The sequence below is a fragment of the Macrosteles quadrilineatus genome, unplaced genomic scaffold (genome assembly GCF_028750875.1).
Source record: "Macrosteles quadrilineatus isolate MER2022 unplaced genomic scaffold, UCM_ALF_1.0 Scaffold_3__2_contigs__length_128488019, whole genome shotgun sequence".
NCBI lineage: Eukaryota > Metazoa > Arthropoda > Insecta > Hemiptera > Cicadellidae > Macrosteles > Macrosteles quadrilineatus.
Window position 1 is genome coordinate 58613551 of NW_026542596.1, and position 14704 is coordinate 58628254.

Below are 14704 nucleotides of genomic sequence, written 5' to 3' on the forward strand. Positions count from 1 at the left end.
CGTGAATCCGTCTGCTTTTTACATAGAGGATGAATATTAAGCTTGCAAAGCATTGAGTTAGTTGTAGTTGTATTCATACTGTAAGGTATGAATGAATAATCAGTTAAGAAGAGTTATCGATAAATATTGTAAATCATGGTGGAAATACATTGTAAATTATAATAACAACTCATTGTGGAAGGAAAATACATATATATTTTCATTATCAATATATAATACATGTATTTTCCTTCCACCATTATAAACACCTAATAGTATTGTGAAAATGTTTGGGATAATTAACTACAGAAATAAATAACATTCTATAGATCTATATACCTTAATATCTAACAAATCACGTTACTGAAATTATAGCTAATAATAATTTAGTTTCATAAAAATAAGCCACTTCGAAAAAAATGGTTTTAATTACTTTAATTTCATAGTTTTAAGCCCGGGTGGTTATATATGGTGGCGCATTTCCGTCAACCTTCGGGATAATAATCGAGGTCTTCACTTCACCAGCTTTCAGCAGTTTCATATTCCTCTGAAGACTACACACGCTATTTAACACGTTATTGTTATTGGTTAAAGCAGGCTCCAGATTTTACAAAAAGACAAGAAATCTATCTGCAGTATCCAAAGTCAACGTTGTAGCCAATGCCCGTGGCTTGCGACTCAGACTTTCTGCAGTATGTTTGAGCGTTGATGTACTTGTCTATAAACAACATTAAAATACTAGCTGGCCCGACAGACGTCGTCCTGTCCTAATGTGGTTATATGTAAAAAGCTCGTTCATTTTTAAGATGAGCTCGTTCGCATGGCTCAATCACGTCCTGGTCGAAGTTCATTCGCTACGCTCACTCACTTTTAGGTTGGAGCTCGTTCGCTGCGCTCACTTGCCTACAGCTTAGCTCGTTCGTTACGCTAACTTGCCTCCAGGTTGATGTTCGTTCGCTACGCTCACTCACCTTTTGGTTGCAAATTAGCTGTTGTCATAAATTGAAAAAAAGTAATAATGCTGCATCCTGTTGGTAAACCTATTAACTTTTTCAATACTATTGAGCATCACAGAATAAAATTGATTAGTTGAATCAGCTGTTAAGATTCTTTAATTACATTTAAATATGAGTACTCATAAGGTTAACATGGAAAATTCCAGAGCCACTGGGGCGGAGCCCTTTTGATGGATCTGCACCAAACTTCACACAAACCATCCTTGAATAATGCTTAATAATACCTGAAAGTTTCATTACAATCTGTCGAGCGGTTTCGGAGTCCATAAAGGACAAACAATAAAACATACATACATACAAACAAACATACATTGGATTTTATATATATAGATGAATGAAGATTCATTAATTATTTTGTAGTGTATGGCTAAATAATTCTTCAGCCACCAACAGATTTAGTAGTAGACATCAAAATTGAATGTTTACGATTCATTGATCGATCATAATTTGACTACTATAAACACGGTGTACATTCTATAGTTACATGGAACTTCTTAAGTTTGCGAAATGTTAGGTTCTGAGAGAGGGAAAAAGGGGAAAAAGAAAGGTCCATTCCATTTCTTGGCTGTCTGCTGAACTGTCAATGTCAAACTGACAAGCGAAGTGAGGTTAGAGTTAATTCTGCGTAACATTGCAAATTTATTTCAAGTTCACATTCCATTTTATTTTAAGATTAGAAAGTTTACTCCGAGGCAGTGTTGATAAAATTCATATACACCAAGATGTCGCAGCCTCAGCAGACCATGCCTAATTACGTGAAATTCGTTTTTGGTGGAGTATCAGGGTAAGAATGACAAAACGAATTTTTAATTAACCCCAAACAAGTTGTCTTATCAATCCTTTTATTCTATTTTTATTCCTTGGATAATGCAAAGCCAACTAACACAAAATTAGTTTGTGCTACTCTGCCTTATAAATTTATTTTATTTATTTGTGTAACATTTGACAGATATTTCCCTGTATTAAAATGATAATTAGGCTAATTTTACAGTGATGTTATGATTAATTTGTATAATTCACTATTATAATTCAAAGTTAGCGTCCCCATCTCAATGATTGATAGTTGATTTGTTTTATAATATTTCATTCAACAATTCTTAAACTGCTCTTCCAATTTTTAAAATAAGTTAAGTTTCTGCATGATGTTACTAGATGCACGACCAAAACCAACAATTCCTCTCACCGGGTCGAGAAAATCCTATTTTATCTTTATTTATTTATTTATATACTGTACAACAATATAATGTAAAATCCCATTATATCGTGCTTATTTGCCCCAATTCTATTCTGAATGTACTTTTTGATATAGGTAACCTATAATTTTTAAATTGCTCTTTAAACCTTGCTAAAATATTGTGCTAGAATAGTTTAATCATTTGGAGCTATTTTTTTAAAAGCATTAGGCCTATAATAAACAAAAACAGGTATCAGACCCAAAAGTTCCGTTTTATTCCATATCCCGTTTCCATCCTGTGCATAAACTAAATTTATGGGATGAGTCTAGGAATCCCGCGTTTAAAACACTTTATGTATGAAAATCTATTACATTCATTTAAAAATGTGAATTTTAAATTTCATTACACTCCATCCTATTCCTAGAGGACTTCTTTCCTCCGAATCGGTAACAATTTATTTTATTCTTAACTTATTTAAAGCAGTTTATAATTTCTTACTTGATTCCAAAATTTCAAATTTATAGCTTCTTCTAATAAATTGTAGAATTAATGTTTAAAATAGCAGTATGACTTGCAAAATGAAAAAAATAACTGTTGATACATTTAAAGCTGATAGGCTATGGCTACAGCTCTCAATATTGTCCCATTGACGCTGATAGGCTATGGCTACAGCTCTCAATATTGTCCCATTGACAAGTAGTTATTATTTGGATTAATATTTCAGAATGACTGCAACATTGTTTGTTCAACCTCTTGACCTAGTAAAAAATCGAATGCAGTTGAGTGGAACTGATGGCAAAAAAGAATACAAGACTAGCTTTCATGCTTTCCGTGCAATCCTTCAAAAGGAAGGGTTTGTGGGAGTATATTCGGGTCTCTCAGCCGGATTGCTAAGACAGGCAACATACACAACCACAAGACTGGGTGTTTATACTTGGTTGTTCTCTAAAATGACAGGGTAAGTGAAATCTCATATTGATGTTATTTGGTCCAGGATCACTTCTTGAATATTAAAATGGTATAATATTACCTGTTTCCGTCTGTGATCCTATATTTGTTGTATAGAGCAACCGGTTTCAAGGTTATAACCTCATCTTCAGGCTCTTGTTGTCACTCTTGCGAGATCGGCGAGTTTTATAAACACACAAAAACACTAACATTGAAATAAATAAACACGAGACATTGACAGACGAAGACGATTAACATAAATTCGGGAACTAGTGCCGCGTCGACAGTCATGACAAAACGTTTGCCCGTGCCGCGTCGTGTGTGGAACTAGTTCCCGAATTTATGTTAATCGTCTTCGTCTGTCAATGTCTCGAGGTTTATTTATTTCAATGTTAGTGTTTTTGTGTGTTTATAAAACTCGACGATCTCGCAAGAGTGACAACAAGAGCCTGAAGATGAGGTTATAACCTTGAAACCGGTTGCTCTATACAACAAATATAGGATCACAGACGGAAACAGGTAATATTATACCATTTTAATTTAAGTGAAATCTGCATTAACAAATTTTTGGTTTGTTTTAAAAATTTACAAAAGTTTGATTTAGCCTCCAGATGAGGTTGTGTCTTTGTGATGTGATCTTTTTGGATGAAAATAAAAACAGTTATAATTAAATTATATGTTTGCAGTTATTTCTTAAAGACTTTATGATCTAACAGGAAGTTTGAGCCTGAACCCTGTTCAGAATACCTTATTGTTCAGATTAGATAGAAATATGCAGCAAAATTTTAACATAAATAAAGATTTGAAAAAATATATTTTGTTTACTGCTAAATAACCATCTTTTAGTATCCGATGAATAATTGTCTCCCGCCCTTGTGTTCTTCTTACTACGCAATGACCTTAGAAGAGAACCGAAGAATGCCGTTTATGCATGGACGTTTGGTCATAGGCTGTAGGCAATTATTCAAAACTGCCAGGTTCTCTCTACATAATTCACATAGGCTACAATTCATGGACTTTACCATAAAAAATTATGTACAATTGCTGGCTTTTCTCGGTTTCTATGTTATAGTTAGAGCAGTTTTCAAAATATATGGTTTGTTTCTAACAAATACAATTTGTTTACAATTTGTTCCCCAACAGGTGGTTTGGATTAGTCCGACGTTCTGATAAAAGGGATTCAAATTAGTGAGACCCCGATTTTGAATGGAACTTTTGCATATTGCATCAAACATGAAAATACAAGATGATCAAACAATTTTAATTGTATTGGGAAAGTACCTATTGCAAATCTTATGACACAAAACCTAAGATTTCATGTGCATGCTCTATCAGGGACCTTTGGACTCTCCTTTGATCTCTTTAGACATTTTAAAAAGAACAAGACAAGATATAAATTAGGCCTAAGGTGCTTTTTTGTTTAGTTCTGATGGTACACCACCAAACTTCTTCATGAAGGCGGGTCTGGGTATGGTTGCCGGGGCTTGCGGAGCCTTCATTGGAACTCCTGCAGAGGTAGCGTTGGTGCGTATGACATCAGACGGGCGTTTACCACTTGACCAGCGTCGTAACTACAGCAATGTATTTAATGCATTGATGCGAATCGCGAGAGAAGAAGGAGTCTTGGTAAGTTTTTACAAATATTTTGGTAGCTGAATAAGCTGCCGGTACTGATTTATTTCCTTAAACAATTTTTGCGTTTATAATGAAGTTTGGTGGCTTTGTAAGTTTTTATCTGAATTATGACAGCGAGGTTTGTGCTGCTTATTTACAGTTAAGTAATTGTATATGTTGGATTACAAAATAAGATAGTAGGCCTAATATGAAAGCCTAAAAAGAAATACTGGTGTTACCGATTTCATTTATAGCGAATTAGGGAAGAAGCTATTAGGGCCTACTGTAGGCGGCATAGAAAGACCTAGACCCACGACTGAATTACTTTTTCATGTTGATGTCCCCAGAGGCCAAAAACACAATTCGTTCAAATTTCTAGAACAAAATATTGTCTGTTTTATGTCTCTTCTGTGTGTTCTATGACACATGTACTTCTTCTTATCCTCTTTGTTCTACCATCAAGGTATTGTGGAGAGGAGCCATCCCCACGATGGGTCGGGCGATGGTAGTCAACGCGGCCCAGCTGGCGTCTTACTCTCAAGCCAAACAGGCGCTGCTCTCTACTGGGTACTTCAATGAGAACATATTTCTTCACTTCTGTAGCAGCATGATCTCTGGTCTTGTCACTACGGCTGCGTCTATGCCAGTTGACATCGCCAAAACCAGGTAATTATTATTTTTCCTGTAATAGGTTGTAGTATAGGATGTAGTGGCATACTTTTAGGTGATTGTTGGAGGATGAGGGTAGAACGCAGTGGTGCAGTGGAACATTTTCAGTGCTGGAATACTCACCATTGTCTCGTACAAAACATAAGCTGCTTATAAAATATAGGACTTCAGAAAACCAAAGTGAGAACGCTGTCTTTGCATGCGTTCCCGCTTCTCTATACCACTGAACAACTGAACACATAAAAATGTCACATATTTACGTGAAGAACACTAGTGTTCACTCATGTAGTTAACACTACACAACAATTTTTAACAATAAGATTGTTATTCAGTTGTAATATTTAAAATATGAATAGTAACATGACTCATTTTGTGTAGTTAGCTATATGTATTCATTAACTTACTATGCTATAATTTTAGCTGTTTTATGACTTTGTCAATAATTTTTAAAGGTTCTAAAGACAATAGACATATTTAATTTACTTTCACTGTTGGCATAGGGTGAGGCTCTGTAAGTACCGTAGCTTTTTTACATCAGCTGGTCTAAGTTTGTATATCTACAAAACTGAAATGAACTGTTATTAAATTGTTTAGTATGAATTCAAAAGTAAAATCAAATTGTAAATTTTTACAATCATGAAACATTCATCTCACCCCATCTCACTTTAAAATATCCAGACTTGTGTTTCATAAAGGAATGTAAGTAGAAAAACAGAAGTAAAAAATTATATTGTTGGAATTAAATCATCCATCTTATTGACAATACATGTTTTGTCATTATTTAAGACAATTTCATTGATTTTTTCACCAATTGTTCTACATTCAAGTACCAATGTGATAAAGTACAGTTCTCAACTTCAAGTACAGATTGAATTGTTGAGTGTTTATTTCTTTAGTATGTGTTTTATTTTATCCGTATAATATCAATCACCCACACCTATGATAAACAAGGAGTTATTTTAGTGGTTTGCAAAATTCATTGTATTTATTTATGGTTTTATTAACTTGCAGTGATTTTAATTTTGGAACCAAACAGCCACTAAAACAGCCGCTGTAGCTAAAATGTGTTTAAGCTGATAGTCAGTGTAAATATTTTGTGCCAAAGGGTAGACTTTTATGTACATTTGTGCCGGCTAGATGTCATTTGAAACCTTTGTGGCAACTTAATCTATGGTCCATTTCATCAACTAGCACATTATTGCAATCAGATACATTTTATTAATACACTTTTAGGAGGTTTTTGTTAAATGCCGCGATGGTTAAACCAAGGTTTTTTTTTATGAGTATTTTGAGTACAGTATTTTGTTTCACTCTACTGAGAATTTGACATATGTTGATATTGTTATCCTTTAAAATGAACTAGAGGTTGTCCAGTGGTTGAATACTAGACTAAAAATATTGAATTTACAGACTTCACTATTTTCACCCCACGCTGTAAATAGAACATGTGATTGGAATTTGTTTTGATTTTCTGTTTATGTTCCGTTATTATTTCGTCACCATTATGGCAAACCATAAGGCCCGTGTTAATTTTTTGAAGTTTTCTAACTAATTTCTTGTGCTTATTTTTGAGCCTATTTTAATTTATAAGGGGATTCTGCACATCTACAGAAAAATATCTTTCTAACAGTATGCGTGGATTTTCCCTGCAATGCACACAAGCTGAGAAAAAAGTATTTATAATTTGTTTTATTTTATAATGATTTGAACCACTTTTTGTTTTTTGTTTTAAGCACCCTACAAGAATTTTTTAAACTGTTCATATTTTAATCAGCCTTTTAAACATTTTCAAAGATTTTATTTAATTTAATTTCATTTTAAAGGAGTCCATTAGATTGTAACATGAAGGTTTTGAATAACATCCAGTCACAACCAACGTACATAAAACTCCACCTTTTGACACATAAAAAATGTACACCGAGTATCCGTTTAAACACATTTCAGATGTTGCAAAAGCGTATGTCTATGAAAGAATAAATGAATTTTCATACTGATAAAATTATCTTGTCTGGTATAATAAATGGAAAATGTAATATTGAGCTGTATTAAAATATGTTATTTTAGTTTTCAAATATTTGCAGGAACAACATTATAGTGCCTTCTAGAGACTAAATTTGTCATGTTGACGTCAGAGATTGAGGAGGCAGTTTTCCAGTCACGGACACTCAAGTTTCGTTGACATGTTCTAAACTAACCTAACTTAACCAACCAAACTTGCTGTAATATATAAAAATTCTGTATGATACCACATGCCCTTTCTGTAATCAAACTAAATTAATTGAATTAAAATTATAATTACATAGCATCACATTTTCTTAGGGGGGGTAGTATTCCAGTTGCGGGCACGGCTACCATATTGGTTATTTGGCAGATTTCGTGATGTCACGTTTCACCTGGGAGGGGGGTGGTTTTCCGGGGGGTAGTATTCCGCATCCCCGTAATTTCCTATGAGATATTATTACGTAATTTATGATATCACTAATATGATTTGTTATATTTTCAGAATACAAAACATGAAAATTGTCAACGGCAAGCCAGAATACACCGGTGCAGTTGATGTCTTGACAAAAGTGATCAAGAACGAAGGGTTCTTTGCGTTGTGGAAAGGCTTCACTCCGTACTACGCGAGACTCGGACCCCACACTGTCCTCACCTTCATCTTCCTTGAACAGCTGAACAAGTCGTACAACGAATACTTTCTGGGTCAGAGTGGAAAAGGGTCCGGTTTGTAATGTTTCTAATCACTATTTTATTGTGATAACGGGAAGGGTTTAATCAATGTATGTAGGAACGGAAAGGTTAAACGTCGTAAATAGTTACCAAAATATAATTGTTGACAAGTAACTTCTTGTAAACTAGTTGTGATTTATTGTTTTTTTTCAATTGGCTATTGGCTCTCAGAGCTATGTATTGTTACTGTAAGATTAAACAAGATATAAATTAAGCTATAACGGTTTAAACTGCCAATCTAGATTGTATTGCCGCTAAGTGCCTTTGAATGATTTAGTGTTAATAGATTTTTTTACCTTTTTGCCTATATCTGTATCTAGCTGGTTTAGTGTATAAAGTTACATTCATGCAGACTTATGCATCTGGTTTCCCAGTATTATCTTGTGCATTTAAATATCTCAATTTTTCATACTGTTACTTACACAGTAAACCCTCTTTAATCGGTGTCCAGAAGTTTTATCATTTGGCATTCACCCCTGTAAATTTAATAGTTTTGCTGCCGATTTTACAGTGCTGCAGCAGTTTTTTGGTTTTAAGTGGTTTTCTGTTAAAAGTATTCACTACACAATAGTATCAAAACTGTCCTAAAATATACTACATTTCCTCTAGACGTTTGATTCTCAATTTACCCAAGATTAAATTAACGAAGGTTTGCTGTAGTAGCAAAGACAAGCCCATACAGAGATAAAACAAACATCCTATATTTGTTGTGCAGTGTTTTATTTCAATCTGTGTAGGCTAACTATGAACAGGTTATGCACTCCAATGAGAAACATTTTATAACCTAGGGTCAGATGCTTGGTTTGAAAAATGAATCAAATAAACTGTTGTATGAGATTGCATAATTTTTCAATAATTTTATAGACATTTTTATCTGCCAAAACAAATTGTCTTCAGCGTCAAACAACACTGTTAACATCGCACAAACAACTAAAACAAACTGTTTGCATTCTGCACTCAGTCTGTGCACAGATATTTTATTTTTCTCACTACATTGAAACTGTTACACTGAATTGAATCTCACTTTTCTAAACAATTTTTTATCTTCAGTGGCATCATAAAACTAGCGTCTTTCCTGGTCTGGAACCGATAAGAACCTTTTCTGCGTAGGAGAGGGGGTTGTTGGCTCTCCAACAACGTCCCTCCTCATGTCAAATTGAGAAAAATTTTAAATTTATTTTATAATTTTTAGTTATAACATAAACTTTTTAATTATAAAATTAAACTGTAATAACCTAACCTAACCAACAAAACTTGCTGATAATATAAAAAAGATATAAGATAAAAATCAAATGAAGATTTACTAATAAAAAAAAAATAATTTTGTTCTGTTCATAAATAAAATTATGAATGCCTCAAATTCTAACAAAAGATGTACAGTTAAAGTATTCACATTCTATGTAGAATCTTTGACAAAAAGTTTGAGTCCCCTGCGGCATTCGATCTGGAGACCTCTAACATACCAGTCCGAGACGCTATCAACTATATACGAATGCCAATGGAATCACATCGTCTCTTTGTGGTAATGAATGGTGTTCCCTCAAGAGAAGAGTGATGTCACACACCCCCCCTCCCACTCCTTTGTTAAAGAGGTTCTCATCGCTTCCTGACTAAGAAAACTAGGCGCTATAGCATCATAAATGCTTTGTTAGTGTATTATGCAGGAGAATGGTCAGATACAATTTGAGAAATTTTGCCTGGTTGAATATAATAGATGTTTTAAACAGCTGCTACAATTTTGATTGGACTATTCTTGTGCAGCTTGCTCCAGTAATCCAATGAATACAAGACTTATAAGAAGCGCAATGCCTTTGTAAAAAATTCAGTCTGAGAATATTTGAATTTTGGCCCCCGGCCGCTAGGTAGACTATCGTGAGCGTGCGGCCGAGTAAGCTGACTGAGTGAGAGAGAGTGAAACAAAGAATCAGCTGAGAGAAAGAGAGAGAGAGATAGAGTAGCATGGCCACCGCTTGGGCGATTGTAGCGGCAGCCGCGCGAAGCTCATTTCGGCAGTAAAATTCCAGTCTGACTATTCTCCATAAGCATTTCGCTTCTTAAAGGGTTTGTATTCATTGAGTAATCTTCTGCTACCATGACAAAACAAAAGATTCATTTTAGTCTATTTGATAGCATTTTAATATGTAGAGATATATATTACAGACTAAAGAGATACCCTTTCCGCCAACAATACATATGATTCCAAATATTGTGATGTTCAACAACATTCAAGCCAAGACAACAGAGTGTTGTAAACATTATTTTAATTAATTAAAGTAGATTACAAACTGATATTTTCTGATTTACTGTTTGGTGCTTTGCCAAATACTTTTAAGTTGTCAGTCAGTCGCTTTAGTTGTACATGGCAAGAGATTAGTTATACAATGATTGTCAACTTTCATCATTAGAATCTTTCTTGTTTGGACCTGTTTGATTTGGACTTCAGATGGTTTGGTTTACGCTTGCAAGTGGTTCACACACTCACTTTGTACATAGATTCGCAAAAAACAATCTTCTGGTACTGTTCGCTCCTAGTATATGTGTCCTAGTTTTTATGATGTTTCACACTGAACGTTTTTAACAGAAGGTGGTCAAAACTCCTAAAACCTTTGGGGATAAGACGGAAATTGAACCCCTCCCTCTTAATAAAAAAAACATAACTCAGCAAGTAACAAAATTCAGTTTTGGCTTAAGTTCCGACTCAGAGAAGTAAGTACCAGAGGATACATTCCATGGTACACTTAAGTGGCGTCTAGCACTAGTGCTGGTGTCTAGGGCCAGGTCCCGCACTACCCCCCTCACCTTCATGTACTACAAGGCTCACGGAGGTAGACTCTACGTCTTGTGCAATAGGAATTTCTGCACAGTGCTCGTCACAAGTATATTTCCGCCCCAACATACCAGTGCTGAAAGCGCACGGATGTCCATTAAGCTTGTTTTCTCTGTACCTAAATTCTTTGTAGTTCCGGTCCTAAATCGTTCAAACAAGAGGGTATCTACCGAAATGATTGTTATAATGTTCAATAATGAACTTATAGTTTACAGTAATATTATTTAAAAAGTTCAACATTCTTGTAGGAAATGTGTGACTGTGACTAAATAGTTTTTTAGGAACAAAGTTTGAAATTAGTAGATTTATTATTTACAAAAATTGTTATTGTTACAAGTTATCTGTTAAAATCTAATAGTGCTGTGTTTTTATATGTTGTAAACCTTAACATATATTTGTAAATAAATACCTTAAATGCAGTTTAAGTGTTGTATCATTTTCATTAGGAACTAATAGTTTTTCGAAGAGCAAAAGAGCACAGTAAAACTCCTTGTATCTGACCTGGGTATATCTGAACGTCTATGTTGGTCTGCAGCTATTATCGTACAAGTCCTTGTCACAATTGTATTTCACTTTTACATTAAACATAATTTTTTTTTATCTTTTATGTATGTTTAAGCAGTAAACATTGTTCGAGGATTATTCCAAAAGTAAGGTCTGATTCGCTGTAACTATTTGAAGTGGTCGCCAAGGACAAAAAACACATGCACGCTGACTCCCAGCAAGCCTTGCACGTCAAACTCCGCCATTAGTGTTGTTATTGTTGCTGTCTTCTGTTTATAGTGTCAGTTCACAATGTTTAAGACAATTGATCGGCCCGCCGATTGTGAAGTAAGGGCAGTGATACGGTTTTTGTCTGCAAGAAACGTTTCAGGCTGATTACTGAAGTTACGGTCCTAACATAATGAGTGACAGTAAAGTAGGCAAGTGGGTGTGAGCTTTTATAGAAGTACAAGAAAATGTGCATGATGAATCTTGGTCTGGCCGACCATCAGTGATTTCAGAAGATTTGGTCAGTGCGGTTGACCAAAAGATTCGTGAAGATTGACGATTCACTATTTCAGATCTCCACTTGTTTTCCACTTTTCGATTTCCACTAGTTTCGCTTCCTAAAAAAGTTTCCTGGCGGCAAGCGCTTGGACACAGATGATGAAGTGAAAAAAGCAGTTTTTAACTGGTCATCTTCCCAGGCGGTCGATTTCTACAACTTAGGCATTCAAAAGCTTGTTGATCGATATGACAAATGTTTGAATAAACATGGAAACTATGCAGAAAAACCGACAAATATACAAGGAATGTAAATAAAACTTTTATTTTTAATTAGTTTTTCTTAACCGGACCTTGCTTTTGGAATAACCCTAGTATTTTACCTCGTCTAAAAGCTATTTGTGTATTTAGAGCGCAAAGTAAGTCATTGCCGCTTGAGAACTGTAGATGGCTGAACAAAACCTAAGCTGAGTGTGGCCATATATTTCGAGAGCGGCAATGACTGTTTTTGCTCGTAATACACACAAGATTTTTCCTACCACCAAAATTTAACTTATAATAACAGACAGATTAACTTTTTAAATGTATATAAATTATAAAATGTTATTTAGGTTGTGTTTGCTTTTTTAAGGTTAAGTTACTTGCTCACCAAAAATACACACATACAGAATAACAGATCTCAGTAGCATTAAAAAAATAGTCTTAGACCACTCTTTATCATTGAAAATATACTTCACAATGTATATATATGGTTTCATGATTATAGATTGTTTAGATTAATTTATTACTAAATATTTAGTCACTTACTTTAATTAGTTTAATTCACTTAACATTTTGTAATTTGTACCAGTTTCTAAACTTTCTGTATTCCTCTTCATATCTTTCCTGCGATTTTTCTGGTGGAAGGGGATTAGTTCTGAAGCTGTTTTCATCAAATCATCATTAATGTTAGAGGGTACTTTGAGCAATTTCAAACACATACTATGCTAAAACACAGCAAACAAACTAAAATGCCTATTTCAGTATACATTTAAATTGTGCAACAATGAAAACAGCTGATTTAAATCATTGAAATAAACCGTAACAAAACACTAGCGCACGTAGTGAATAAATGGTGAACTAATCGAGATGCGAAGGAAAGTTAATTTAGAGCCAGGGAAAATCTGCTGATTGTCTTTCCCACGCTCTAAATTAGAGTTTGGGAAACAACTACTTTCTTTGATATCAGCTGTTATTGAAAATTGTTGCTTTTGATAACTTACTGAGTGATGAAAAAGTATTTTTGTCTTTTAAAGATGCAACATTAACATTAACTCACCATCATCACCAACAATGAACTTCAAATAAATAAAGTAACTTACATCAGCACAATCTGTTAGTGGCTCCCTTCAACCACCCACATTTTTATTTTAAAAACTGGTAACAACTTTAACATGGAGATGGAAAGTTTAGTTCTACCATAGACTAAGGTCTGGCGCACATGGTAGATTTTTTGATCGGCCGATTAAAAAGTCGGCCGAAAATAAATTGCCCTTGATTTATGTTTAGGCGCACTCGTGGCGATTTTTTAGTCGAGAAATGGATTTTTTCGAGTGCGTTTAAGCTATCCTAAAATGGATTTTGATGGATTAACCTGTGTTTGTGCTCTTATAATTAGATCAAAGAAAAAAGAAGATAACTTAAATATTAGGTCCGTTCGACAGTTTTATAAACCAAATCAACTGTTTTATAAACCATAAACTTTACAAGATGACAGTAAAAAATTCTTTAATTACTATAGAATGTCTGTTGAAAGTTTCATTATTTATTATAACAGCTGTGGTATTTTTTAGCAAAGAAAACAACACAACTCACACTGAAGTTCACTGACTTCTGTGGAGAACAACAAGCGACTGGCCAATTTTTCAGTCGACATTGTGCGCGGACTGATAACAACCTATATGTTACAGATTTCCGGGCGAAAATCGCCTCGCCTACGAATCTGCAGCAAAACCCAAATTTTAAAATCGGCGCAATTCTCGATCACCTGTGTCCACGCTTCCATTCTACACATGGTGCACAGATCGGCCGATGAAATAATCGCTCGTGTGCGCTTAGCCTAAGCAACACAAGTAGACTCCTCATCCTGTTGTAAATTTTGAAGCTTGTTTTTTGTGTCTAGGTCTTGTAAGTCCACACTGATCACTGGGCTAGACGAAATTTTGTTTCTATTATTTTAGGGTTAATTTCATGATTTGTGCTTTACTATTTGGTTATATAACTAGGAGACCAGTTATTGTTTATGATTATATCATTTTATTTGGTTAAATGAAGTTTTAAATGACTGAAATAACAAGAAACAAATTGTAAACAAAAGATGAGCCCTACAGTTGCCGTACAGAAGTAACAATAAAATTGGCTTCAGTTCAGCTGTTCCATAAGGATTACAAATCTACTAAGCAGGGAGTATGTTTTATCCATGGTATGTTTTACCAATAGTCAAGGATACTAGGTAGTGTGATCTTTTAAAGACAGTACCAAAATCTCCAACGCAAACCACTTCTCATGTCAGCGAGCGTGGAGGTTTAGTAGAACGAAGTTGATAGTAATTTTTTAATCCTCAGTATGGGATTCATTGCATTAAATTTTATGTGATAATTTAACTATACTCTCATTCTTATCCTAACAGCAATACCGGGGATTAGGTGTCAGAAGAAAGTTTGTATATGACTTAAAGAGATGCAGATTTAGAGAAGACCCCTCAGTATCAAACCCAAGAC

General features: G+C 34.5%; 1 protein-coding gene across 1 annotated transcript; it reads left to right on the plus strand.

Annotated features, from left to right (window-relative positions):
- The first annotated feature begins 1570 nt into the window (after positions 1–1570).
- Positions 1571–11377, plus strand: LOC128989703 (mitochondrial 2-oxoglutarate/malate carrier protein-like). The gene is made up of 5 exons (XM_054411704.1): positions 1571–1779; positions 2895–3128; positions 4543–4744; positions 5196–5398; positions 7905–11377. Exons 1-5 carry the CDS (start codon positions 1718–1720, stop codon positions 8131–8133), a joined length of 930 nt encoding a protein of 309 aa, XP_054267679.1. The 5' UTR covers positions 1571–1717; the 3' UTR covers positions 8134–11377.
- The last annotated feature ends 3327 nt before the right edge of the window (positions 11378–14704 follow it).

Excerpts from the sequence above, each read along its gene's own strand:
- LOC128989703 (XM_054411704.1), top strand. The coding sequence starts at position 1,718 with ATGTCGCAGCCTCAGCAGACCATGCCTAATTACGTGAAATTCGTTTTT. Across the intron at positions 3,129-4,542 it reads TTGTTCTCTAAAATGACAGG|TTCTGATGGTACACCACCAA; the intron begins GTAAGTGAAATC and ends TTTTTTGTTTAG. Across the intron at positions 4,745-5,195 it reads CGAGAGAAGAAGGAGTCTTG|GTATTGTGGAGAGGAGCCAT; the intron begins GTAAGTTTTTAC and ends TCTACCATCAAG.